General features: G+C 40.9%; 1 protein-coding gene across 2 annotated transcripts; it reads left to right on the forward strand.

Annotated features, from left to right (window-relative positions):
- Window positions 1–11,470: 11,470 nt before the first annotated feature.
- lum (lumican) lies at window positions 11,471–15,844 on the forward strand. 2 transcript variants are annotated; one of them, XM_084050071.1, is made up of 3 exons: window positions 11,471–11,623; window positions 12,679–13,557; window positions 14,210–15,844. In XM_084050071.1, the coding sequence occupies exons 2-3, from the start codon at window positions 12,681–12,683 to the stop codon at window positions 14,362–14,364; spliced, it is 1,032 nt and encodes a 343-aa protein (XP_083906197.1). In that variant the 5' UTR covers window positions 11,471–11,623; window positions 12,679–12,680; the 3' UTR covers window positions 14,365–15,844. The 2 variants fall into 2 exon arrangements, with proteins under 2 accessions (XP_083906197.1, XP_083906196.1); XM_084050070.1 differs by having other exon boundaries at window positions 11,482–11,623; window positions 12,676–13,557.
- Window positions 15,845–24,119: the final 8,275 nt, after the last annotated feature.

A 24,119-nucleotide genomic window follows, 5' to 3' on the forward strand; every position in this document is an offset into this window, starting at 1 on the left:
CCTCAGATTCCAAAAGAGAGAGAAAGAGAGAGAGAGAGAGGTAGAAATCTTGTAAAAATCAGTCTTTTAAATAAAAATGTAAAAATGTTCAATGATCCCACTATTTCCTGCAGCCATTACAAATCTACAATTTCTATTAGCCATTTCATATGAGGTCATGATGCGCAGCATGTGTTCATTAGAATGAGCATACTATAGAAAAGTATGTTTCAAAACATATGTCACATATTTCACAACATACTGTATGTATGGGATAACATATGAAGTGATTTTTTTGGCTCAATGTCAGTTACTTCAGAGTTCAGACACCTCTTTGAACAGAGTTAAGGTTTCTTACATCTGATATCAATCAACAGACAAAGGTTATAAATGGAAAGTGCTTAAAATGTCTTTTCTGAAACACCTTTAGAGACTACAGACTGCTCAAATGAGTGGGTGTCATACTGGAATACTAAGACGCTAGGGGTGTCCATTAATTCATTATCACCTTTCAGTTGGAATCTTTGAATTTTTTTATTTAAAAAAATTACCATTAGCATAAAAATGTAGTCACGACTGTATCTCAGGGTTTCCCAGGTGGTGATATAGTGTAACTGAAGGAGCATGGGTTCTGGGGTAAGATAATAAATCACTCATTTGGAATGCAGTTCACGTTTCATTCATATGGAAGGATATTGGAGAGGGAGAAAAAAAACATATGGACCATTTTGGCCCCTGAGTCACCACTGATTTATAGTTTTCTCATTTATTTATATGAGTTGTCATGGGAACATTTGGCTGGATGAGAGAAACTGAGATCACATAGAAGGGACCCCTGCTGGTCCAGAATCATCTCTGAAGATACACAAGCGGTATGAGACAAGTCTCCTGCTGGTCCAGAATCAGTTTTGAAGATACACAGAGGTACAGTACATGATACTTATACTGTTGGTCCAGCATCAGTTCTTAAAGGGGCACTTTGACGAGTTTACTCCCAAATCCGTTTTAATGAAGTTGAGGACATAATAAACATGGTCGTTTTTTATTTATTTGGAACATTATTTCTGCCATGATTTTCCCCTCGGACATCACTTCCTGGACCATGGTCCATTCTTCCACTGCAATGGACTACAGCCCATGTTTCCTGTAGTTCCAGTCAGACTGGCCCCTCCGGCTGATGTCAATCAAAAAACACAGGGGAAAAAACACACAAAACACACTCCAACATCAGGTTTATTATGTCCTCAACTTCATTAAAACAGGATTTGGGTGCAAAATAGGCAAAGTCCCCCTTTAAAGGTACTCATGCAGAGGTCTAAGGATCACACCTTCCACTCATTAGAAAGTACAGTGGTATAAGAAGTACTCTTACACCACTTCCCCGGCCGGGGAATTGAACCCCGACTTCCCGATTTCAGGGCACTGAGCTGGTTCAAAACATTTTAGTGGAGTAAAAAGTACAATATTTGTCTCTGAGATGTATCAAAAAGGAAATGCTCAAGTAAAGTAAACGTGCCTCCGTCAAAATTGAGTACAGTACTTGAGTAAATGTACTTTGCTCCACTGATAAAGTATACATAGTTCTCAGTTGATCAACCTATTTTCAGCATTGGATATACTGTAAGTGACGCAAATGGTTAACCTGAGCGAAGTTATGATTATGATTTTTCTTTTTTTGGCCTCTAATGTGATTGGGGTCTGGTGTGTAAGGGGGGGGGGGGGGGGCAGAATGAAGCACATCAGTGTTTGAGCACTGGCACACATCCCAGCGTCTCTACCCACCTCAGCTCTGCAATGAGAAGACCAGTCTACTTACATGTATTGCCCCCATGTGGTCGTTAATGGAAGGGCACCTTTCTCTCTCCAACTAACATCAAACTACAGTATAGACCTTCTCCAGCGCTCCCTCTCCCCCCGTCTCTCTCTCTCCCCTCTCTCCCTCTCCCTCTCTCTATCTCTCTCTCTCTCTCTCCCTGCAAGTTGCAAGTTGATCCCCTGAAAATCAGTCCATCCTTTTGACGTTAACCTTATTTTGCTATAGGCTTATAGCCAATAGTTGTGGTTTGTGTGTGTGTGTGTGTGTGTGTGTGCGCGCGCGCGCGCGTGGGTGCGTACATGCATGCGTACATGTGCACGTGCGCTGTGCTCTGTGTGTCTGCATGAGAGCTGTGTTTAGTCGCATATGCTTGAAGTTTCTGCTCTTGTGGCACTTATGTAACCATGGTAACCTGAGCTCTCTCGGCATGTCGTAAAGGTAGAGCGGTAGGATCCCACGGCCCAGCAGTACATGGCGCTCTGCCGGCAGCATCAAGCTAACATTCAACATCATAATGCTGTAAACTTCATACATTGTATTAATAATAACAATCAACCACAGACACTCCCCTTCAAAATGTTTAACATTCACATTCACACATCAACATTAGCTTTTAGGGGTACTGTACTCTGTGGGGGGGGGGGGCTGTACACCTGCTTGCATACGTACCTCTGTGTGTGTGTGTGTGTGTGTGTGTGTGTGTGTGTGTGTGTGTGTGTGTGTGTGTGTGTGTGTGAGATTGAGAGAGCGAGTGTGTGCAGGGAAAGTGCTGGCCTGCACAGGGACAGTGGTGGAAAAAGTACTCAAATGTTTTACTTAAGTAAAAGTACCAATACTGCAATATAGAAATACTCTAAAAATACTCTAAAGTAAAAGTACCTCAAAATGTTACTTAAGTACAGTACTTGAGTAAATGTACTTAGTTACTTTATACCACTGCACAGGGATGAGCCTGTGTTTTAAGCACTGTGCTTAGCACATGTCCACATGGTCAGAACAGAAGGTTCTGTCTTGGGTTAGGTAGTGTGTCTGAGGTTTTATTACAAGTCTCTGTGTGTCCATGCCAACAAGGCCAAAAATATCTCTTATGCATCTAATATGTCTGTTGCTCGGCATGTACCAATGAAATGGAACCCTAAGTCAGCAAGATTCAAGCCTGAACCAAATAATGACTCACAAGCTGAGTTTTAATTAGCTCAGAGTTAGTGAAATAATGAGCATCCCCCCATTTTCAATAAACCTACAATATATTTTCCGAATGCCACAGAATGTCATTTAACCATTCTGCTGAAATGTGGTTCTGCAACAGTTCACTTGATTCTTAAGACTTTACTATTCCGGGGTCAACTTAGCCAAAATAGCCAATCAACAAGCTCACAATGCAACGCGTTGTGAGCTTGTAGATCGGCTATTTTTGGTGAAGAGATTTAGTGTACAGGAGACGGAGGACCTAGTATAGAGCCCTGGGGAGGGGGACCCAGGTGAACTAAATATACTATACTGTAAGGTTTAAGTGGTTAAAGCCTGGTACATACTCCGTCTAAACATCCAGACTTTGTTTTGCTGGGGAGGCAATAACTATAAAATGAGATCTTTTTTGAGTTCTAATCATTAAAAAGAAAGTTCGGCCAGTGTGATTGGTCAGACGTTGGTCAGTCGACATTCACGGTGGGCGTGATATATTTATTTTTGTTTCCACATTCAGCCCAAGGCTTCATTCTGCCAGCAGTGAAAGCAGTGATAGTTTTAAAGAGATGTTTTGGCTGATAGGAGAGGTAGTAGTCTCACGAGCCAGCCTCCAGGAGATACAAACACCTCTTAAATCCCTCTCTAGTGACCATGCATAAACCCAACCTGTTGCAAGAAATCGTAAAACCTCCGTACCTCCATGACAGATTTCCCACAGAGGGTCAAGAGGGTGATACGGGGGTTAACCAATTAAAACCAGGAAGCATCTGTGCCATTTTAGATTTTAGCGTTGGCTATTCAAAAATAGATATACAAAATATATACAAAAAATCACACCCAGTGTGAAGTGGGCGGTGTGGTCACAGTGGTCATCACAGTGATGGAAGTTCACTTAAAGAAAAGTAATATTTCTGAAGTGTGTGGTGCTATTTATTAACAATAAACAATAAATAAACAATGGTTGGTCCACAATGGGTGATTCACTTAAAAAAAAACATAAATGTGTTTTTTTTAAGTGCATAGTCCTATTTATAGGGCTATGCACATGTGTCATGTGTTTCACTAGCCAATCACAGTCCTGAATAGAGTCAGCCAATAGATTTGCATTGAATGTGTAGGGGTTAGGGGTGTACAATGGTGGCCAATCACGGTGCAGGGTTAGGGGGGTACAATGGTGGCCAGTGATTTGCATTGAATGTGTAGGGTTAGGGGGGTACAATGGTGGCCAATCACAGTGCAGCCAATGTCGATGTCCAAACCTCACATATAGGGGCGGTTGCACCGCCCATAAATCACACCCAGTGTGAAGTGAGCGGTGTTATTTAAGGTCATCACAGTGATGGAAGCTCACTTTAAAAAAAGTAATTATTTTGAAGTACGTGGTGCTATTTATAGGTTATGAATTTCATCATGCGTCTCGCTAGCCAATCACAATACTGAGCAAAGGGTCTGAATACTTATCAGCCAATCACAGTACAGCGAAAGACAAATTTTCACGACGGATGGGCATGGGTCCCACGGTGTTGCTAGGCAGGTTCAATGAGCGGATTACTGAGTGGGCGGGCCCCGTCCACTATCACTTTCGTCCTTTCCGAACTTGCCTCGGATAGGCGAGCCAAAAAAAGTTTGGAAAGTAGTTGGGAGTCTTGGGACCATTTTGAAGTATCCAAGCCCCCTTACAACGTGAAGAACATCACCTTTGCCCCAGTCAGAGCATGTATAGATGGTGTTTTTATTATTGTGTGCATATGCATGTTTGTCCCCAGACCGCAGTCTGTAGCTTTTGGGTTCTTCCTCACGGAAGAAGTGGTTTGGGCTGCCAACCCTCTCCACCCCGGGTCGCCGTCTCTCCGGCCGTCCTCTGTCTCTCCAGATGTCACCACACTCTTCGTGGTCGTCACCCAGTCTAGTCCTGGTTGTCACTGGTACTCGCACTCCAGTGTTGATTTCGTCGAAAAATGTTCGTCGACTACCTTTTTTCAATGACGAAAAAGAAATAAGAACTAAATAAAAACTAAGCTATGATGACTAAGACTAAATATATTGACAATTTCTTCAACAAATAAAAACTAGACTAAAATGGTAGGGAGGGACTAGTGGAGAAGAGATCCAGTAGAACTAAAAGACTATGCTTTATGCTTAGGTGTTGCGCTCTGAAAAGAGCAGATCTACAAGCTCACAGCTTGTAGATCGGCTATTTTCAGCATGCAACCAAGGGTAAAATCAACCATTAAGACGCCATCAAGGCCCCGCCAAAATACATTTTAGTCGACTTAATCAACTGTAGATTTAGTCGACTATAATCTTATGATATTTAGTCAACAAAAACTAGAGTAACAGTAAAACATTTAAGATGACTAAAATATGACTAAAACTAAATGGAATTTGATTCAAAAGACTATGACTAAAACTGAATCAAAATTTGGTGTCAAAATCAACACTATCACCCAGTCTGTTCCTGGTTGTCACTGGTACTCGCACTCCCAGAGTTTTCAGTTAATAAAACATCAACTGATGCACAAACTTGGACACATCATCAGTGTTGTGTGCGAGAGAGACAGAGTCCATATCCATATATTCAGTCATTCGTTTTTGTTTTACAGTCATATATTTTGAAAGGTGAGACTTAAAATAGTTCACGTAGAGCTGCCCAGGCAACTGACTGACCACATCAAACTCAGGTCAAATATTCCATACAAATATTATATTGATATCATGACACTCAAGGAAAGCCACAGAATCCCATTTCTGTGAATATCAGCTGATGATGTAAGCTTCTTTAACCAAAAGAACAACAACAACAAACAAAAAAACATGATTTCATTAACAGGGACGTGCATGGTTTGGCGGATCTTTTTAAGGGGCCATTCCATTGGCAAATGGGGGAGGGGGGGTTAAGCTATTTCAACCTGCCGTTCCTATTTTGACATTATATTAACAAGCTCACAAGCTTTTTATGATCTTGTAGATCAGCTATTTTCACTTTGTGACATGTTGTACGGAAGTATAAAATAGGGCTTAAAGGTAGGGTAAGTGATTTTCTTTGGTTAAAATAAGTGTTAAATAGCTCTATATTCTGATAGTACTCATTGCTATAGAGTCTTTGTTCAGTAAAAGGAGTCTCCTTGTCTCTCCAGCTCTTTATTAAACAGAAAATGCATTTTCGTTTCAGTTTCATTTCCAATTGTATCCAATCAGGATAGAGAACTCAATCAGGATATAGATTAAACAAGTGAAATTGGAAGTGATGACACTAAGAAACGAGCAGGCAAAATTGGAACTGGAACACTATAAAAATGAAGCTTAAAAATGGGTACTTTCTCCTGATTGGCTGAGATTTAGACACCTACCGGAAAATCCCCCCCCAAAAAACAGTATACACACACACACACACACACACACACACACACACACACACACACACACACACACACACACACACACACACACAGTATATATATATATATATATATATATATATACACACACACTAAGTATAGAGGGATTAATTGGTTATTGTGTACTTTGAAACAATACGTAAACAGAATGTGTGTACTATTTTATTAGCTCATGACACAATGTTCCAGAGCTCCAGTTTCACGAGGTATTGAATGGTGTTACCGTAATAGTAAAAAAGAGGAAAAGGGGAAAACAATGTTGAAAGCCAATGTCTGCAGTTTGGTTTCATGGAAAGGATGTGACAGCATAAGACAGGAAACAGTGACTAAGCAAAATGTCTGTTTTCCAGCCTCCAGACTAGGAACAGTTTTGAATAGGCACGCTCTGGATTCACACGAAAACACTGCCAGTAATAGACTTGAAAACACTTCAACCGCAAAGAAATAAACATTTTGGACAGATCGCAGATGAGGTACACCAACAAGGACTGGGCCAGTGTTTCAGTCTGGCATATTTTCCTTAGAAAATCCTTCAAAAAATACTTAGAAGCTAATAAAAACTGTTTTTGAATATGATGATATGCAAAGTCATACATATTTTGTATTTGCCCCTGTGTAACTGAGACATACTGGGGGAGTGTTTACCACACATATTCTTAGATTGTTTTTATATCATTGCCTTACTAATAATTAAGTTTATGTTCCCTAAACCAAATATAAATTGAACTTTTCTCTGCCTTCTCCTCATTAAGCATTGGTGAATTCATATTTATCTCCTACATTGTCCTAATTCTATCTCCCACAGAGATTCTGTAGCTTGAAAAGTAAGTAACCTACTGTCCTTTTAACCTTGGTGCTCGTAAATGATCTGATTACCTCTGACCTATATAATCAGTCCATTTCATGTATTTAAAGTGTAGAATCAACACTTGTGACAAGGTCCCCAATATACTTCATAAAAGGAACACAAAAAACATACAGCAAGTATATAAAATCTAAATAAAACTACCATATTAAAGACATCAGGTTAAAGGAATATAAAACACCCTGGCCAACACTCGACACATCCTAGACTCTCCTCCCTCCTGGCTTCCAAAGCTGTGGAATAAACTCCTCTTTGCAGGGAGAACTGCAGACTCACTCTGTCAGACTCACTGATTCACTGTGTCATTATAAGACTTCTTTGGCTATTCAAAAATAGCAGATATACAAGCTCACAGCAAGGCACAAGTGCCACGCTATGAGCATGTAGATCTGCTATTGGAACAAAATATTTTGAGATGGGGGTCCGCGGACAAATACATCATTTTGGGTGGTCCTTGCATGAAAAAAGTTTCAGAACCGCATATAGCAACATATATATATATATTTTTTAACTGTTTAGAAGACATTTGTAGAATCCCCAGAAGCAAAGTTTTGAGTTACAAATGTTTGCTTTAAAAAAATAAAAAAATATATGAATGAATATATTCAAAGATTTGCACAAATGTTCACAATCTTTCACAAAAATAGCAGATCTACAAGCTCAAAGCGTGGCACTTGGTGCTGAGGACAGCTCAGTCAAATCATCGGTAGGCAGGGTTGGTGATTTTATACAACATTTCAAACTTTTGTTCTTTCTTCTTTTTTTTTACTTTTTATTAAGGCAACAATAATGGCTTCTATTTCAGCTTGCTAACTTTCCAAAAAGAAAAAGACTAGTTTCTATCAGCTTTGAATCCCCATTGATATCACTGGTAGGTACTGTCGGTGTCTGAACTGTCCACAAGTATATATATAAGGTTCAAAATGGGTGAAGTGATCCTTTAAGAAGAATCCCTGGCTAAAAAGCCTTGTATGCCTTATAATTGCCCTCTATAACAAAAATTAAGAATGAAAAAAACCTTAAATATTGTCTTTATTTTCATCTTTTACTCAACTGGGCCAATGCCGGCCCAAGTTGATGATGTCATTTGTCCATGTGTGGCCCAGCCCTTTGGAATGTATGGAATGCATGTGCTAATAAAAAACATTTATAATATTGCTTTGATGCTCATATTAACCTTAGAAAGTACTCTTTAGTTATGTTTAGGTTAAATACGATTGTTTATTGCTGGACCACACATGGACAAATGATGTCATCAACTTGCGACCGCTGTTGTTCCCCTTGAGTAAAAGATGAACTATTTGTAAAATGAAGACAATGTTTTAATGTCCTGACGTCATTGCCGCTAGATGGCGCTATCTCTGGGCCACAGATTTATTTTTTTGTGTTGAAATCCCCATAGGGGAATCTTAGATCTCTCATCTAAGAACTGTGTTCCAAACATAAACACACCACCCTGGCTATTTTACTCATATGGATATGAAGTATCGACTGAAAGTAGAAATGTACAAATTTACCCAAAGAGTAACACAATAAACGCTACAAACAAGTCAAACTACCCAAAGACTACATTTTCCATGAACGTGGCTGCTGTAGGGACAGTGATTTCAGACCCGGAAGTGTAGTTTTTAAGAAATTGAAGGCAGAATTGATCAAATTTTCTCTTCAAATATGAATGAATATCATTAACGATGCAGAGCCACCCCCCTGACAGAAGCGCCCGGATGATTTGTTTATTTTTGGAAAACAGTTCTTACATGACACGATCTAAGATTCCCCTATGGGAATTTCAACACAAAAAATAACGCTGTGCCCCACATTTTGATAGATGATAGTTATGCTACAGTATACAGGTTACTTTTCAGATATGTTTTGCTATTTAGATTAGTTTTTTGCTGGACCACAAATGCTAAGCATATTATTCAGATTAAGTTGTTTAGACAGATGCTACAGTAGCTTTGATGTTTACCTATAATCCTAATTTCTTTGAAGCACTAGGCTATACATTGTTTTCTTTGCACTCTACTTATGTGAGTGTGACTATGTACCCAGTCCTTTGTTGACTAGGGTTCATGACATTTACTCTGACATCCAACCTGAAAGCCCCCCCCATAACCACCCCACCCCCCATATCGCCAGTAGCCACACCCATGAGCGATATTTGTGCCAAGTTTGGAGGAATAGGCTCTATGCACAGCAGCCATAGTATCACTTCCTTCACAGGTGTTACCAATGATACTAATGAAGGCTCTGTTCCATTGGACCGTAAGGGTCCATTTGGTTCCATTTGTACACTCTCAGAGTTACACACCCGTAAAGGGACATTTGGAAACCCCTTAAGGAACCATGAGGGTCCCTGGATCCACATTTTAGTCCCACTGGTGTAACAGAGTGTTTCCAGTGAGCCAAAATGCACAATATCAGCACCCTGACTCTGTTTGACCAGAATGGAACAGAGCCTTCATTAGTATCATTGGTAACACCTGTGAATGTCTTCACAATATGGCTGCTGTGAATAGAGCTTATTTGGACAACTGGTCTGCTGTGGGACCCTGCACACACGCACGCACGCATGCTCTGGACAAGCGTGTCTGCTAAATGCCTAAACTGTAAATTGTATTATGGTATTATAGCCTAATTGCATGGGATAAGCAATTTGGAGCAGGGCCATGCAATACTTTTAGAGCTCAAAGAAGAACCGTAGAGCTGTATGCATGAGATTGATTGAAACATGTTGGGCTTATGAGCTTCAGGCAGTACTTGTCAACCAGTAGTAGTGTCCAACCTGACGCCAGGGTCTTAATGTCTCAATGGAAGAGTAGGGAAACCACCCCACCTCCAACCACTGCTGATGTAGATATATTGCTATATTAACATACTCTAACATACAGATTGGTTAACAAAATTGTATTAAAGAAAATACGTTTCGGGTTGCAGCTTTAGAATAGCTACAGGGGAACCTGGGAAATGCACAGTTAAATTAGGAAGATCCTCTATACTGTATACAGGGGAATTAAAGGTGACATAACTTTTTTGAAAAAGCAGTTCGAAGGATACACTGATTTTCTCAATGTTTGATAAAGACATAATAGTGGACGGAGGGAGGGAAGAAAACTTGTGCAGACATTTTTGAGACCATTTTGAAAAAGACATCTGGAGTTTGAATGCGAAGCACAAAGGCTCTGCACACTTAAGAAGTGCATCCAAGATGGCTTCTAAGAATGGTATGTGTGAGCGGAGCAGCAGACTGGACTGCGACCAATTGAATCCAGACGTCAACTCCCGACACGCTCCGACACAGTGATGGACGCACATAAACAAATAGGAGAACCATTTTGGCAGTCGACTAACCCCTGGCTGCACCCACACCTCCGAGATTACAAACACACTGCACAAGTCACTTAGTGTACACAACACAGTTCAGCGTGGATATGCAGTACAGAGACGGACTGCAAGGTTTCAAACTCTGAACTAGAAAAAGGGGATGAATATGATGAGGGAGACAGACTAACCGGAGTCGGATGATTTACCGTCCAGACATACGGGATGCATCTGTCTTGCCCTACCTTTCTACACCCAACCCTATATACTATGGTGTAAGATGAATAGACAAAATAGGCGATCTACAAGGTAATTATTACTTTTTTGACATTTCGTGAAAAAAATAAAATTATGACATGGTCAAAATATGGATGCCAGTGGGTGAAGACTCTCGCCTGCCTTTGAGGACAAGGGAAATAGTGGCTGAGTGGTTGCGTCAAAGTGTTATGTAAGTATTTTCTGGCCATCTCATAACCTTTCTGTCACATTTTCCGAGGCCTTGTTTACTGCTGCTGAATTCATTCAGCAGACATAATACTTCAACGGTCTGCACAACTTCGGTTGTGTTGGGAGGGGACGTTAGTAGGATGCATGCTGGTTTATCTGTTAACGTGAGCAGAAGGGTCAAATAAAGGAAGGGGATTCTTTGTGAAAAAAAGAGAGAAGGGGTTGTGGGAGAATACCACCAACAGGTATGCATGCGTGTGTTGAACCACGGGGTAAAGCAGGTTCCCAGCATGCATTGTCACCCTAATGCACCTGCTCCTCGTTACCAACACGTCATAAGTCTGTGGACGATGCTCCTCGGTCGCTCGTTTTGATGACATCTACTGTTTATACGACGGCCTGCCTCACTTCTGCTGTTGTTCAAGTAACCTCCTCCCACCCGTTTACTCTCACCACCACCACCACCACCACCCCTTCCTCACACCCCCCCCTTTTCTTTTTCCTATTCTCTCTCACTTCCACTCCCTCTCTCTCCCTCTCCCTCTTTTTCTCCAGAGACTACTGGGTTTTGTGCACCACAGCGTTCCACCTGAAGAGAGAGAGCCACAGGTAAGTTTGCATATTATGCAGCAGTGGATCTGTAATTTCCTGTACGATCACCCCGCTTTATTTTGTCTTTTTCCGGTCGAGATTAGCACTGCTAGGCTCCGGGGCAGTGGCTGGGAGACAGGGCTAGAGCTTTCAGTGGAAATAGAAGCAAAAGAGAGTGATGCTGCTGAAAAACGTCTGGCGATTTGCATGCTGATGTAGGGAAATGCAGATTAAATGTACTTCTTGTGTCTGCATCGAGTTATCTCTAGTTCACTCTGCTCACCATGGAATTTAAGATATCGGATACACTGATCTGATGCCAGGTGGCTCAAAAGTCTGAGTGTGTTTAATTGTGTCATTATTGTACGTTATTTCATACTGTAGTGAGTCTAGTGACATTGTCTGTAGATTTGATCGTCTTGCATACTCTGTGGTGTTAAACAGTTATTTCATATTGGTATATATGCATTGTCTACAGCGTTTATCCTGCACACTGTATGGTGTTAAACAGTTAAACCTTTTGTATCACTTTGACTTGGCTGCATTTTTAAGACACCGAACCAAGGAATGATCAGTCGAGACTGGGGTGCATATTATGCATACGGTTTAAACATCTGCAATGGATTACTGTTCATCTATACAGCTTCATGTGCAGAGAGAGTTTATGAGACAATATAGTTGCGCTGTGAGGGACTACAGTATTCAGTGTGCATGTTGTTTTTAAGTGTGTGGATAGGTGCTCTCGAACTACACACAAGAGTTTGCCAGCAGGTCACCTGTTACCTGACATGAACTCACTGATGACTCTCAGCCTTATGCATAACTTTACTTCTCAACTTTTTCTTAAACATGCAGAGGTGGGAAGGAGTTGTGCATAAAGTGTCTGAATAATTGGCAGACGTGTAACATACTCTTAACATCAACATTGTGCAGTACATTCCTGTGGGTTTGGCTACGTGACTGACACAAAAAAAGATTCAATACTTTCCATCTGAAATATTTGATACTGTCTAATTTCTGTTGAATTTAAAAAAGAACCCTTGATCACTGTCTGTCTCCTTTCTTCCCAGCAGACATGTATCCCCTCCGTGTCTCCTTGCTGGCTGCATTAGTCGGCCTGGCGTTGTGCCAGTATGATTACGGCTACGACTACCAACCGGCCTCGCAACAAGTGCCCTCGAGTCCCAATTGTAATCCGGAGTGTGACTGTCCATACAACTTCCCCACTGCCATGTACTGTGACAGCCGTAAGCTCACGTTCGTTCCCATTGTTCCTACGGGGATCAAGTACCTCTACCTGCAGAACAACCTGATCGAAGAGATCAAAGCGGGAGTGTTCGACAACGTCACCGCCGACCTCCGCTGGTTGGTGCTGGACAACAACCAGATCACCAACGCGAAAATTGCCAAGGGCACCATTGACAAGCTAAGCGGCCTGGAGAAGCTGTTCTTCAGCAACAACAAGCTCACGGAGCCGGTCATCCCTCCCTCGAAGGCCCTCGATGAGCTGAAGATTATGCACAACCAGCTAAAAAAATTCCCCTCTGGCCTCCTGAGTGACAAAGAGAATCTGACCGCTGTTAACCTCCAGTTCAACGAGCTGACGTCAGACGCCATCGGGGGGGCATTCAAAGGGCTCAAGAAGCTTCTGTCTTTGGACGTGAGCCATAACAAGCTGAAGAAGCTGCCCGCCGGCGTTCCCAGTTCCCTGGAGATCCTCTACGCAGACTACAATGACATCGACAGCATCGGAGCGGGTTACCTGAACAAACTGCCTGCCCTGCAGTACCTGAGGGTCTCCCATAACAAGTTGGCGGACGGAGGCATCCCCGCCGGTGTCTTCAACGTGTCGACGCTGATTGAACTGGACCTGAGCTTCAACAAGCTGCAGACCATCCCTGAGATCAACGAGCAGTTGGAGCAGTACTACCTCCAGGCCAACGAGATCAACAGTAAGCAGCCATTGTGTCCGTCTTTGTTTACACAATACCTGCAGATGAATCGATCAAGAGCCTACAATGACCAAATGCATTTCTTTGTTCATATTTTCTGTACAATGTATATATAATACATGAGTAGGTAAAGAGGCTGCCTGGGAAACAGAAGGTCCCAGGTTCGAGCCCCGGCAATGTGTTGAAAGTCCCTAGCAAGACACTTAACTGCTAATGTGGAGAGTGGTGACTCCAGGGTGCTTCTGGCTTGGCCGGACGCTCTAATGAACACAGTTTGGTTATGGGAAGCCAGCAGGGAGGGGCGTTCTGTGTCGCTACACTACTGACTCCTACAGGTTGATCGCCTGGGAGGAATAGCGTGTTCCTCTGCATGCCCTCCTGGTGATACTCCATCTTGTCAGGTGAAAAGTAGCTGGTGACTCCATGTGTATCGGAGGAGACACGTGATTGTCTCCCCCATGAGCGACTGTAGGGGTTGGAAGTGCCAGGGACTAGGTATATACCGTTCATGAAGGGAATTGGCAATGACTAAATTGGGGAGGAAATGGAAAAGGAAAGAAAACAAATGTGCTGATAAGCGCTGATAAGTAACAGATTTGCTTCTATTGTTGAATCAAACTCCTTGCCAATAATTATTTTTTGCTCATTGCAGAGTTTGACCTGACCAGTTTCTGCAAGTTCAGCGGACCTGTCAACTATTCCCGTCTCAAGCACTTACGTCTGGATGCTAACAATGTCACAGCGGCCAACATGCCTTCTGACACGGCCAACTGCCTGCGCCAAGCTTCGGACATCATGTTTGAATGAGGACATCCTTCGGCCCTACGTCAACATGGTCCTCAATCTTCTGTTACATAGCACAGTCCAACGCTGGGGACTTTAAATGCCCCAATACCCTTTATTCCATATTACTTTCACGTCCTTATTTGTTGGCATGCAAAGTAGTATGAAATGTCCGGGTATTTGTTGCCGGTATTGTGAGGGCCTGTGAAAATTTGAAGCCACATTGTAGTCACATTAATACACCTGATCAGAGGCATAAATAATAAACTGCTTGACAATCATCAAGCTAACCAATCATTAAAAGGCACATGGAAAATATATTTATAAATATTTTCAAGAATTTCCAACCTGTGTTAAACTCATCAAATGTCCTCCTACATGTTACAATGTTAGTTCATTTGATGTGTACAATACCCATACAGTATATTTCAAGTAGTTTTTGAGAAACATAAGGGCTGTTTTTTAGTCAGACCACAAAATATAAAACATGACCACAAAAAAAGTAAACACACACTTTAAACATTCCAAAATGATTTGCTTTAAATCATGTTGAATATTGACAAAATAGAGTATACAGTAAAGGTATCATCTACTTGTGTTTAAGCTATAGCTGTCTTTGTTTTATGTTCCAATGTTTTGCATCTTTTTGAATGAGTTTACACTAAAACTTCAGTTGCTGTGCAAAAGACCTGCAGGTAAGGAGAACGCTGTCCTCTACTTTCGATGTATAGATTCAAATGGGAGGAATTATAACTTTAGTACTTTTTTGATCAAGCCATCAATGGAAATATTTTATACAACAATATAGAACAATCATGTTTTGAACTCTTTAACAAATAAAAAATGTTTTAAAGGAAAAAATAAAAATACCAGTAATTCTTTGAGTTTTTCTCATGTCACTCAATTCACACCAATGTGTATTGCTTAGATGATCCCATCCAGTTTAGTGCTCATTGATGGTGGATGCCTGATTTATACTTAGTTGTGTGCCGTGTCACGCACTGAAAATAGCTGATCTACAAGCTCACAACCTGTTGCACTGTGATGCGCTGAGCTTGTAACTCAGGCTTTAGTACAACACAGACATGGTTTTACTGCACTTACCATATTTCCAAAAAGAACAAGTGTTTGTAAACTCTTGTAATGTTGTTGTTTTGTGACCACTTGGCTGATAAGTAGGTACCTAAAAATCACCAAAACAAAAGCCTGCAATGGTAAACAAGCTGTGGATTATGTAAAATAAAAAGTCATGCAAAAAAAAAGAAGAAAATAAACTGGTATTTTCCTTGTTTGAATTTAAATGCTTCTCACACTGAATATCTCTGCTGAGCTGAATAATTTGAAAACAGAATTGAGTTTTGTTATTCTTTTTTGTAATATATAATATGTAATACATATAGCTATTCACTGTTATGCCCACTGCTCAATTGTATACAACAGTTACATTACTTGCATGCATCCAATGGCAACAATGTATGATAATAAACTACAGCTTTTGCAGTTATGGTGCGTTCATGGTTACCTTGTTTGCCATATTTGATTTGATTTGTATGTCTTTTTCCACAATAATACCGACTCTGTCATCGCGCTTTAAGGCTGTAGCGATGTTATTACAATATCACATTATGTTTGGTTCCATTTTTCAGTATATTGTGATTTCTCTTTTCACCTATGACTCAGTAATTGCTGGTGAATTTACTGTGAGGACATAAAATACAGTTGAATAAACTACATTTCCAACATTCTTGTACGACATCGCTTTTTAAGCCTACTCTAAAAATGAGTTTATTTCCAATGTGAATGGAAATTTGTTAGATAAAATCTGTATAAATTGGACTCATCAACTGTATGGTGGACATCAAATTTGGGTTAAGAATTTTACAGGCATCTCTCTCTCTATCTCTCTATACTTTTATTTAAACGCATACCTTGAAGTTCAGAACTTTGTTTTCATTTATCGTTACCAGGCAACCGTTACATTTACGTTTATTTTACTTAATGAATGTATTTATTTATTTAACCAAAGGAGCTCTAGAGTCCCTATTCTAGGGTGAACATTGCGAGGCCAAAATAGCAGATCTACAACCTCACAATGAGTCACAATGTGTCACAATGTGACGTGCTGTGAGCTTGTAGATTGTCTATTTTTTCAGCGAAGAGATTTGTTGTAGAGGGATGAAAGGCGGGGGGGCCTAGTATAGACCCCTGGGGGACTCCGGTCAATGAAATATGTGGTTGAGAGCGTAGCAAGAGATGAAGCTGAGGGCAGAGAACAACATCCAATTCCAGGTCTCCGGAATCAAAGCTGCATCAAACTGGTTTAATAGCTACCTGATGCCCCCAGGATTCCATCATAATATTTTGTAATAATTAAAGCTACAATTCGTAATTTAAGTTGTGTTTCTCCCTGCAGAAAGGTAATTGCACATTTTCAGCAGCACCCCCAAAAATCAATTGAACTAATCATTTAAAACAATTGTAGGAAAGGTAATAAAAAAAAAGTGACTCCACGACCCGCAAATGGGTCCCCAACCCACTGTTTGGGAACCACTGAGCTATTGCCATGTTTTGGTCAGCAGAAACCATCCTCTGTTTATATGGGTTTAATCAGCCTTTACCTCAACCAGCCACTAAGACTGTTTACCATGGTTCAGTATATTATTATGATTACAAACAGTGGCATGTGGCTCTCACTGGAGTGTGTTGGTGTTTCGAAAACACCAAATCCATGTCTCCTCCCTGCTCTGGGGGACTGGAGACTGGAGACTGCAGACTGCAGGCATCCACATCGCAACGGCACACGTTGTAAGCTGGTAGATTGGCTGTTTTTGCTATTCGTCATACGTGTGTGTACAGTAGGGGTTAACCCATTCAATCCGGGAACGCATCTGTGTCAGTCGAATCAGATGCAAAAAAAAAAAGAAAAAAAATACAAATAAATTATATTTATTTTAATTTGTTTGGGGGGTGTTGCATTAGTCGACTATAGGCAACTATTGGCCAATCAGATTCGACTATAGAAATCCTTAGTCCAGGACAGGCCTAGTCTGTACACGGTTCCTCTCTTCCTTTGTGTTTTTGTATTCTGTGATATACAGTACTGCAACATGTCAGCTCCATGAGGTCCCGCTGTTTCATACAGCCATAGTCTGCAGAACGAGACGGCTGGTCCTGGAGGGAAGCAGGGGATGTATGGTTTGGCTTAATACCATAGCTTTAGGATATGTTTTTCCATGCAGATCCACACTTACAGTAGCCTACATTCTCTAATGCACTGTCTCCCAAACAGTGGGTTGGGACCCATTTGTGGGTCACGGACCGATTTTTGTGGGTCGCGAGTAGATATCCCCTTTTTGGGGGTTTCCTATACTTAAAAAATATATATACATCTTATTTCAAAAGATTAAAAACACTAAAAAGAAAAACAATTCCAAAATGTTTCCAAGGCATTTCATAAATAAAATCAGGAAAAATATCCATAAATAAAAAATAAATAAATTAAGAAGTAGTGAAAGTAGCAAATCTAAAAGCTTACAATGCGGCGCGAAGCCGCTTGGGTACCGGGCAAAAGTTCATTTCTCTTTTGGGTCTCGAGCTAAAAAGTTTGGGAAGCACTGCTCTAATGTATGCTACAGTTCCAAGTTCCACGGTGTCAAAAACGAATACCTTCTAACCCTTCTCCTAGAGCTGTGCTGAGGAGTTCAGCTATAGCCTATAATTTGGTATGTGAGGTTGTAATGCCTGTGGGTAACAAACTCTCCCGCCCGTCAGATCAGTTACAAGCGATATGACTCTACTGCTTCTCTTGGTCACGACCTACGGTCAAACGTTTTTGAACTGTGGGTTACTGGGAACCTAAACAGGGCTGTGGCCTTATTTATTTTTTTACAGTACTGTATGTCAGAGAGACTATTGTGATTAGGGTAGGGTCTCACTCCCTGGGTGAAACTGTACAATGTATGGGTCGATAGGTCTGAACAGCTCCATGTACTAATTAATATAGATGGGTGACAAATGAAAGGAAAAAAACTGAATAACTGAGATGAGGAACATAACAACAGCAGATTCTTCCATTCATATGTACTGCCAATTCAGAAATCAACATCCGATCATGCTCTGTGTCTGTATAAAAATCACACCCTGTGTGAAGAGAGTGGTGCCTTTGATGAGCCCCGTATTGATGTTGTCATCAATGTTTGTTTATTGGACATACATACGGACGGACACACGGACAAAGTCAGATATAGGAGTGGTTGGCACCACTCAAAAATCACACCCTGTGTGAAGAGAGTGGTGCCTTTGATGAGCCCCGTATTGATGTTGTCATCAATGTTTGTTTATTGGACATACATACATACGGACTAGGGGTGTGCCGATATATCGTCCCGCGATATATCGCGATACGTTTTCGCGACGATATGTATCGTTTTGGAAAAAAAAAATATCGTTTTTTACAATCATAATAATCAGGCATGCAAACGGCCCCGAAGTGAAAAGAGTGACAACATGTTTTTTTTTCGGGTCAGGTGTCATACTATTTGGATTCAAAACGGCTATTGTAGCTGAAAAGCTACAAGTTTGCATGTCTGAATAATGCAAAAACAGAATTATTTGTTTGCATTTTCTTTTTTTCTCCTCCATATATTTTCATAATAAAAAAAGTGCGTATCGTATCGTATCGAAATCGTATCGAAGTTGTGAGCCAAATATCGTATCGTATCGTTTCGTGAAATTAGTGTATCGGCACACCCCTAATACGGACGGACACACAGACAAAGTCAGATATAGGAGTGGTTGGCACCACTCAAAAATGCTGATCAGGCCCATGTTGACCTCCATAGGAAAATATCTAAGTGACTTTGAAAGAGGGTTCATTGTTGGGGCACGAATAAGTTCAGTAGAAACTGTGACTAAAGTGACATCTGTATTTTCACTTTTTGAAAGAGAGTTACAAAGTGTTTTATAGAAAGGATCAAAGTAGCACGATAAAACTAAGGAATTAAAACAATACGGTAAAAATCAAACAATAAAATAAACATCAACAAATGGCATCCACAAAGCAAGTACAACACACATAAGAGTAGCACATAATAAAAGCTGACGAGGCATTCCAAAGCTTAGGACCGGGCCACAAAAGCCAGATCACCATGACGAAGCAAGTCCTGGGAACAACCAAGAAAGCCCACATGGGGATCTAAGGCTGCAGACAGGCTCATAATGGTACCACTGCATCTAAAATGTAGCTAGGAGCCTGGCCTTGTAGGACTTTAAAAGTCATCAGTAAAACCTTAAAATCAATCCTGAAATTAACTGGCAGCCAGTGGACAGATGCCAGAATGGGTGTGATCAGGATGTGTTCGCGTTTCCTGGGGTTTAGCAGCTGAATTCTGCACGAGTTGAAGACGGTCAATCGCTTTTATTTTACTCTGCCCAGAGTACAGAGAGTTGCAGTATAAAAGTGTGAATGACGTTTTCAAGATCTGCAAAAGACAGAAAGGACTTAACTTTGGCAATGTTTCTCAACTGGAAGATGGGAAAGACATCAGCGCAAAGGATGGGAAATTGTGGTCGAAAGTGAAAATTAAATGACCATGAGGCTGGTGTATTAGCTTGATATAAGGAAAACCCGAAGAGCAACTCTGCCTCTGAGAATGCAAACGCAGGACGTGATCAAGCTGTCAGCAAGAACAGTCTGTTGACAACTACTGTACATAAAAAATGAGGGATGTTATAGTAGGGTTGCCGTGCGTAAACCCCTCATTACAAAGATGAATACACATGTGAGAGGTCAGTGTACACAAACCATAGTCACTGTTCTCTAAATAAATAAATAAAAAACTGATATGGTCAGATGAGCTCCTTCACCATAAGTGTATGAATTATCCAGAAGTGAGCGAACATGTGTGGCATACACCAAGAGAATGGTACAAGCCTGAGAATGTCACAGTCACACACTACAACTGTCATATAGTGGCCGTCTGAAGTAGTCCAACACATTTTCTGACACAAATTGTGTAAGTAAGATGTTTTGGACATGGTCTTGTTGCCGTCATGCATCCCAGTAAAGTCTAACAACATTCTCACAGCACAAGGTTGAGGTTACTATAGGCACAAGACAGCAGAAATGCTACAGAATAGCAGTTCTGTAGCCATTCTATGAGAAGTTGCTTGAGCTATAGTATGTTGTTTAGACAGATGCCAGGTTTGATGTTTATCTAATTTAATCTATTTGTAGCGCTTTTTTCCCCTTGCACTCTACAGTGTTTACATGACCATTTACCAGTGGTGGAAAAAAGTACTCACATTTTTTACTTAAAGGGATATTTCACTTTCAAAAAAACTTTGGGTCATTTTATCGTCTACTCAGGCTTTTATGAGCCCCCCAGACCGTTTTTAAGTTGCTTGATTCATTATTTAGATATTTGATATTAATTTTATCAAACATAGCCCCCTTGCGTATTAGGAGGGCAGGGTGAGTCACCAGAACCAAGGACGGGTGTTTTTGATGAATCTAACATGTTAAAAATGGAGTTTGAAGTTATAATGGGTTTGTATAGGAAGGGGGCGTGTCTGATAAAATGTATTTTCTAGTTAATCAACTAGAAAATGTGCTCCTCGGAGCACAGGTCTCCGCCAGTAGTAAAAGGGAAAGTAAAAAAAATAGTGTTGGGCATGTGCTGGCCTGACCATCAGGTCTAGAGAGTTCATGGGAGCCGTAGTGTGGCAGTTAGCAGGTACTCAAGTCCTCCTGAGGTGTCACCAAGCCCACACAGGGCAAATGGAGGCGGGTTAACACAAAGTAAAGAGGGAGTTTTCAAACTTCTTTTAATTTTTGTTGTCATCATCATCATCATCATCATCATCATCGTGTTTTGTTTTGCTTGCGTTTTCGTGATGCTCTTTTTAGAAGGAGTCCATGGCCTTGAACTCGCTGAGAGCCTTAACGGGGGAGATGTGTTTCTTCTGGGAGCCTCGTCTGACACGTGTCTGACACTCCTCCGGTTCCTGATTAATCCTGTCTTACCTCAGTTCGAAAGACATAAATAGTCCTTCGAAGTGATACACCTATTTATAGATCTCTATTTCATCATGCGTCTCGCTAGCCAATCAAAGCACACCCTTTCAACATATTGTCACGTGTCACGTGAAGCTTGACCAATGTTAGCTTGGTGGACACACGGAAGGACGAGAACGAAAACAGTCTCCTGGCGGAGACAAATATCTAATCTAAATATTGAATCAAGCAACTTAAAAACTGTCTGGGGGGCTGACAAAAGCCTGAGTAGACGATAAAATGACCCAAAGTTTTTTTGAAAGTGAAATATCCCTTTAAGTAAAAGTATCAATAAATACTGCAATATAGAAATACTCTGTTACAAGTAAAAGTCCGGAATTCAACATATTACTTAAGTAAAAGTACAAAAGTATTGGTATCAAAATGTACTTAAAGCACCAAAAGTAGAAAGTACTCATTATGCAGAAAGTCCCATTTTCCAATGTATAAAAGATATTTTGAAAATAGCAGATCTACAAGCTCACAATGCGTCGCATTGCGACTCATTGTGAGCTTGTAGATCGGCTATTTTCAAATGGCCGAAATGTATATCGGGTTGAAGTGGATACAGTATGTTTTGTAATCAAAATCTACAAAGTAACTAGTAACTAAAGTTTTCAAATAAATGTAGTGTAGTAAAAGTACAATATTTGCCTTTGAGATGTAGTGGAGTAGAAGTAAAAGTATTGAAAATGGGAAATACTCCAGTAAAGTAAAAAATCTCAAAACTGTACATAAGTAGAAGTACAGTACTTAAGTAAACGTACTTAGTTACTTTACACCACTGCCATTTACCCTGGTGGTTGTTGACTAGGGTTCAAGCCATCTGATCTTGCACTTTGTAAATCACTTCGAGTTAAGAGCATAGCTAAATGGCAAAATTGTAAATTGTTGTACTATAATTGTTATGGTCTTCAGAAGAAAAGAGAACTTACAGTGGGTCATAAATCATCATCCCCAAAGTTCCATAAACACTGCTCATTGGGCGTCTACCTTCTGCACCTTTACGTTGCATGTGTTCTTCTGACAGTATCATTGGTGCAGTCACATGAACTTTTACAACACAGCTAATCCTATCTGATATGGACCATATGTGTAGGGACACCTGGCTTCCCTCACGAGTCATGTATCTCTCACTGCAGTGCGCGCTATTTAGAGGCAAGTGTACCAGTAAGCTTGTTAAGTAAACGGCTTACCTTTCGTTTTAAAGAGTTGCCAGATGTTCACTTTTATTCCCACCCAGAAGTTTGTAATTACATCTAGCAGCTAAGGTCAATTGTACTTCAAATTTGGTCCACTTATGTAAATGAAAGACAGTGGTAGTCTTTCAGTGTACAGTTAGTGGTATTTCTGAAACTTTCCACATCTGTATTGTTACTTTTCTAGCTACTCTATTGCTCAATGCAGTTAGAAACTATTTGATATAGGCTACAGGACCTTCTACCTTAACAAGATTGTGTTTATCTTAACAACTTTGTTCGCATTTGACATGTTTTTACAACGATCATTTTCAACTATTGCAGATCCGGAACAATTTCCTCCCCTTCCTGCCTAGCTCTCCTGTGTGTGAACGCAGTGTGAAGGTTCTGACGCTGTTGTCTAGACAATAAAGTCCTTCATACAACCTGGACCTCCTCTGACGAGGCGTTAAGATCAAAGTAGAGACAGCTGCTCAGGGCTTTATGTCCACATCCAAACATCAAACTACAGTACAGACCTTCTCCAGCTCTCACTGATTCTCTCTCTCTTCCTCTCTCATTCTGTCTGTCTGTCTGTCTGCCTCCAATATCTCCCCTCTTAACTTTCCTACTTTCACTTTAATAACACCTCTTCCTTTCCTTTCCCATTTGGCATCCCTGTCTGTCTGTGCATCTGTCTACCTACCTGTATATACCTGTCTACCTACCTATATATCTGCCTGTCTACCTACCTGTGTACCTCCCTCCCTGTCTACCTACCTATATATCTACCTGTCTACCTGCCTACAGTGTCTGTCTGTCTGTCTGTCTGTCTGTCTGTCTGTCTGTCTGTCTGTCTGTCTGTCTGTCTGTCTGTCTGTCTGTTCTTGCAGTCTCTCTTGTACTAAAACAATACAAAGCACATGTGGGGTACATAAGTCCCATCTCTGGTCCTGTTCTCTGCCCTCAGTGGGAAATCCCCTTAAACAAACATCTCACACGAGAGAGAGAGAGAGAGAGAGAGAGAGAGAGAGAGAGAGAGAGAGAGAGAGAGAGAGAGAGAGAGAGAGAGAGTTATGAGGAAAGACAGGAGACCAGAACATACAGAGCAGTTGCCTTTCCACCTCCTGGGTTTATATGTTTACAGTTTGTAGTGAAAGTGAATGGGTGTGCTACTCTTTATATAATCCCCAAAACATCCTTAGCTTAATAGTCAGGCCTGCAACCTTAACTCCATCCAACGACGCCCCACAGCATGCATTCAACTGACCCATGGAAGGGTTACATCATGACTAGTGGTAGAGCACTCAATCCCAGTACATGAGTCAGAACTCCTAGATAGAACTACAATGAATGAATGAATGAATTACATTTTTATTATTGTGTCATGCCACCAGTGTGGCCCATCCCATATGGGATTATATGACACGTCACACAAAAGCAGAATGAATGAAGTAAAAAGTCCTTCCTGTCTGTGTTACAAAATGACATACTGTACATGCCAAGTGAAAGTTGCTCAGTCAAAACAAGTACACACGTTAAAAACT

The sequence above is a fragment of the Gymnoscopelus microlampas genome (assembly GCF_963454915.1).
Source record: "Gymnoscopelus microlampas genome assembly, chromosome: 23".
NCBI lineage: Eukaryota > Metazoa > Chordata > Actinopteri > Myctophiformes > Myctophidae > Gymnoscopelus > Gymnoscopelus microlampas.

Excerpts from the sequence above, each read along its gene's own strand:
- lum (XM_084050071.1), top strand. The coding sequence starts at position 12,681 with ATGTATCCCCTCCGTGTCTCCTTGCTGGCTGCATTAGTCGGCCTGGCG. Across the intron at positions 13,558-14,209 it reads CCAGGCCAACGAGATCAACA|AGTTTGACCTGACCAGTTTC; the intron begins GTAAGCAGCCAT and ends TGCTCATTGCAG.